Source organism: Quercus robur, chromosome 5, assembly GCF_932294415.1.
Source record: "Quercus robur chromosome 5, dhQueRobu3.1, whole genome shotgun sequence".
Taxonomy (NCBI): domain Eukaryota; kingdom Viridiplantae; phylum Streptophyta; class Magnoliopsida; order Fagales; family Fagaceae; genus Quercus; species Quercus robur.
In genome coordinates this window covers 41865148-41869613 of record NC_065538.1, presented here as the reverse complement: position 1 = coordinate 41869613, position 4466 = coordinate 41865148, and the positions used below count along the sequence as shown (strand labels likewise).

At 36.4% G+C, this 4466-nt stretch overlaps 1 protein-coding gene across 1 annotated transcript; it reads left to right on the top strand.

The window, feature by feature from the left end:
* The first annotated feature begins 332 nt into the window (after positions 1-332).
* Positions 333-4246, top strand: LOC126725977 (serine/threonine/tyrosine-protein kinase HT1). Its single transcript, XM_050431046.1, has 4 exons — positions 333-462; positions 800-1986; positions 2227-2682; positions 3733-4246. The coding sequence occupies exons 2-4, from the start codon at positions 1270-1272 to the stop codon at positions 4003-4005; spliced, it is 1446 nt and encodes a 481-aa protein (XP_050287003.1). The 5' UTR covers positions 333-462; positions 800-1269; the 3' UTR covers positions 4006-4246.
* The last annotated feature ends 220 nt before the right edge of the window (positions 4247-4466 follow it).

Genomic DNA, 4466 nt, shown 5'->3' with positions numbered 1-4466 from the left:
ATTCTCAAAAAAAACTAATAAAACTCTCTCTCTCTCTCTCTCCCTCAATTCTCTTGCGATAGAGACACTTTCTCTTTCATTACTTATTTTATTAATCAATCAAAAAAATTCAAACAAATAAGTAATTCTCTCTCTCTCTCCGTCTTTTCTGACTTTCTCTCTCTGTGGTCCCCTCCCGCTCCACTCACATACACAACCAAAAATATTGGGTCCATGGAATCTACGCGTCACTACCATTTTTAATTTGTATACTATACGTATAATAATAATATTACTTTTTTTTTTTTTTTTCTGGATCTTGAAATTTTTGTTGAAAAATAAATTCAGTTATATATTTATTTATCTACCTTTCTCGCACGATATGTCTATCTATTGGTAGACAAATAATGGTGAAATACCCTTTAAAGTCATGGTGATTTCTGTTTTTGTTTGTCACCATGATGAGAAAAGCTAGCTAATAAGGTGAGCAGCAATCAGAGTTAGCGTGTATTTGTTTCTCAGCTGACCTCATTTTGTTCTCTACTTTATATATATATATATATATATATATATATATATATATATTGTATCTGGGGCTTATATTTTGTGGGATATATTTTATTGGATGTATGATTGTTTTTGACACAATGATTGGGTTTCTTTTTTCTGTGGATGGCTAATGGGTAGAGTTATTGCTGGTGGTGTTAGTTTCCAATATATATCAGCTTTCTACTTTATGGGAAGTTTTGGGGTGGTTGGTTTTTATTTTTATGTTTTTTAATTGATTTGTTTATTGGGTAATCTGTGTGGGATTTTCCAGGTTCTCAAGGAAGGTGTTATTTGACTTTGAAGCCAAAAAAAGGGTTTTTTTTTTTTTTTTTTGTTTGTTCTATGTTGAAGCTTTTGTGCTAGAGATTTGATTGTGAGGAGCAAATTGTGATGTTTGTTTGTGGATGGGCTATGATGGGATTCAAGGGATCTTGGTTCTGATGGAGATGAGAGCGTGTTCTGGGAAAGTTTCATTTATGATGGATCTTCAAGAATTTCAATGCTGCTTTGATTCTCATGGAGGAAAAGATTTGATTTTTGGTGGTCATTATGTCAATGGTAGTTGATGGGTTTTAGGAAATTTGGTTTCTGGAACTTTGAAATCCATATAGAATTGTTTCTGGGTACACACCCAATTGATTTTGACCCTTCTTCTCAGCTTAGAGGAGGAGGAGAAAGTAGGGGGTTTTGTGTGTATAAGGTCTTTTAGGATTTCAAGGTGTTTGTTTGATAATAAAAAAAATGGGGGAAGAGGCTAATTCCTGGATTAGGAGAGCAAAGTTTTCTCATACTGTGTGTCATAGGTTGGACTCTTCAAGATTGGCCTCTGTTCAATTTTCAATTCGGCCTGAACGAATTTCAGGTTTGAAATCAAGGCCTGCAGCAACTTCTTCTAGTGAGAAATCAACTACTATTTATAACAAGCAGAGATCTTTGTCCCCTCTACCTGAAACTAGGCTCAATGATGTGTTTAAGGAAGCGAGGTCTGAGAGGAAGAGATTCATGACTCCATTACCTCGGAGAAGGGAACAGGCAAATGGGGTCATGGGAAAGTTTGTGAATAGGGATTTTCAAGTAGTTAAGGCCTCCAATTCAAAGTCTATGGCAGATACAAGCCCACTTAGGCACTTGGCTTCCTTTAAAGGCAATGATAAATTGAAGAACCGGAAGGAGTCATCATGGGTAAAGTATTTTGATCATGGTGGAGGAAGGGTTAATGCTGTGGAAACATCTGATGAATGGACTGTTGATCTGTCTAAGTTGTTTCTTGGGCTAAAGTTTGCTCATGGGGCTCATAGTCGGCTTTACCATGGTCTATACAATGATGAACCTGTTGCAGTTAAGATTATCCGTGTGCCTGATGATGACGAAAATGGAGCCTTGGGGGCTCGACTAGAGAAACAATACAATAGGGAAGTCAGTCTTCTATCTCGTCTGCACTATCACAATGTCATAAAGGTGACCAATCCTTTTCTTTTCCACTCTGTCATCTTGTTATTTGTTATGTATATATACTTTATGGCAGGATTGGTCCTTTGTCTTGTTCAATTTTTATGTTGGTTACAGATTGGCCATAGCTTTTAAGTTTTTTTATTCCATGGATTGATTCTGGAATCATGGTCAAAATTATCATTTTTGTGATTTTGTTTGAGGATGCTGCCTTTTCTGAACCTTTCTTACTGATATCCTTTAATACAGTTTATAGCAGCGTGCAGAAAGCCACCAGTTTATTGTGTCATTACAGAATATCTATCGGAGGGTTCTTTGAGGGCATATATGCATAAGCTTGAGCGTAAATCACTTCCTTTACAAAAGCTAATTGCGTTTGCTCTGGATATTGCTCGTGGAATGGATTACATTCACTCTCAAGGTGTCATTCATCGAGATCTTAAACCAGAAAATGTCCTTATTGACCAAGACTTCCACCTGAAAATTGCTGATTTTGGAATAGCTTGTAAGGAGGTATACTGTGATATTTTAGCTGATGACCCTGGAACTTATCGTTGGATGGCACCTGAGATGATCAAACATAAATCCTATGGCCGAAAGGTTGATGTGTACAGTTTTGGGCTCATCTTATGGGAAATGGTTGCTGGAACAATACCATATGAGGATATGAATCCCGTCCAGGCTGCTTTTGCAGTAGTAAATAAGGTTTGTTCATGAATTTCGTGTTTCTTGGCAAAACATAATGCATGGACTTGAAATACACAATGAAGTTCTTTTCACCTTCATTCTTCAAGTCCTCTGTTGTTATTGTTTTTGTGAATTGTTTAGTTGTGCTATAAGTTTTATGTAGAATTTTTATTTTTTTTATTTTTTAATTGATAGAAAAAGGATTACCTGCCCTCTCTCTTCTCTTCTCTCCTTCTGTTTCTTTTTGGTTCCCCTCCCCTCCCCCCTGCCCTCTTTCCAATTAGATTTCAGTCTTTTGTCATTGGTTCACACCTATTTAAATGAACAACTGCTAATTGTGTTCAAGTGTTGGTTCATTCATTGTGCATCCAGTCAATCCTTAAATGTGCCCATTGGAATAACATGTAATCCGCATGTCTCAAACTCTTAAAAACCATGATTTTCTCATTTAAATATGATTATCTTGGAAATTTATCATCAGTTGTCATTCCTGTTAGTGTTTTGTATCATGTATTGGTGAAGTAATTATTTTCTACATCAACTTTGGGCTGAATCTCACTTTTATGATGAGGTTTAATTACTAAAGGAACAAATGAGAAGCCATTGAAACTGATTGTCCTATTAATAAAATTTAAAGATGATTGAATTGCAACTAAAAATGCTACCCCGAACACTAAAATATAGTTTAATTGGTTAAGATAATATGAATTGGTTAATTATTAAGTGGTAATGCGCCTATCTCATCAGCAGTGAAAATGGGGGAGAAATTTGAAAAGTAGTGGGTGATTATGATATATAGACACCATGGTTAACATTTCATTTGAACTTGAGTTTTCCTCCCCTGAAAATTAAAATAATTGGTTTGTTAAGATAATATGAACTCCTTTATTTTATCAACAGAGAGGATGGGGCTGAAATTTGGTATTACTGGATTATATAATGTAGACATCATGGTTCACATTTCATTAGAACTTAAGTTTTCTTCCCAAATTGCCTTTAATCTTGCAAAGCACTATGGGAAGGTTTTTGTGGATGCAATTCTAATACCATTATACTTGGCATTTTCAGAATTTGAGACCTGTTATCCCAGAGGACTGTCCACCTGCCATGCGAGCTTTAATTGAGCAGTGTTGGTCCTTGCAACCAGATAAAAGGCCTGAGTTTTGGCAGGTCGTGAAGGTATTAGAGCAGTTTGAGTCTTCACTTGCCCTTGATGGAACCCTGAATCTGGTACCAAATCCTACTTGCCAAGATCATAAGAAAGGCCTTCTTCATTGGATTCAAAAGCTTGGTCCCGTGCATCCTAATGGTTCAATAACGCCTAAACCTAAATTTACATGAATCTCTCTTATGACCTGGCTTTTGTAGCTCACCAGGTCAATTGTAATTAAAAAAAGGTTTGTTTTCTAAGCCTCTTTTATTGTATTCTTGTATGTCACATTCATGTGTGAGTGAATGAATAGATTGGTAGGCACACATTGAGGTGAAACTGTCTTTTATTCATGTTATATACATACAGACAAACGATAATCAACCTAGTGTATATTGGCTGTCTGAAAAAAGTAGCATTTTTCTTTTGAAAGGCTATAGAATTCCAGCCCCCCCTCTCTCCCCGTCCTCCCCCCCGGCCCCCCCCCCCACCCGCATGCTATAGAGTTCAGAACTGCCGGTCTTACAATTTTATTTACTCACCACTTCGTTTTGAAATAATTTTCTCATCACATATGAAAGGGATACTGGTCCAATTCCCTGTATATTCTCAGAAATTTAGTGTTATAGATGGATGTTAGAAGAATTGATAA

Excerpts from the sequence above, each read along its gene's own strand:
- LOC126725977 (XM_050431046.1), top strand. The coding sequence starts at position 1,270 with ATGGGGGAAGAGGCTAATTCCTGGATTAGGAGAGCAAAGTTTTCTCAT. Across the intron at positions 1,987-2,226 it reads ACTATCACAATGTCATAAAG|TTTATAGCAGCGTGCAGAAA; the intron begins GTGACCAATCCT and ends CCTTTAATACAG. Across the intron at positions 2,683-3,732 it reads CTTTTGCAGTAGTAAATAAG|AATTTGAGACCTGTTATCCC; the intron begins GTTTGTTCATGA and ends TGGCATTTTCAG.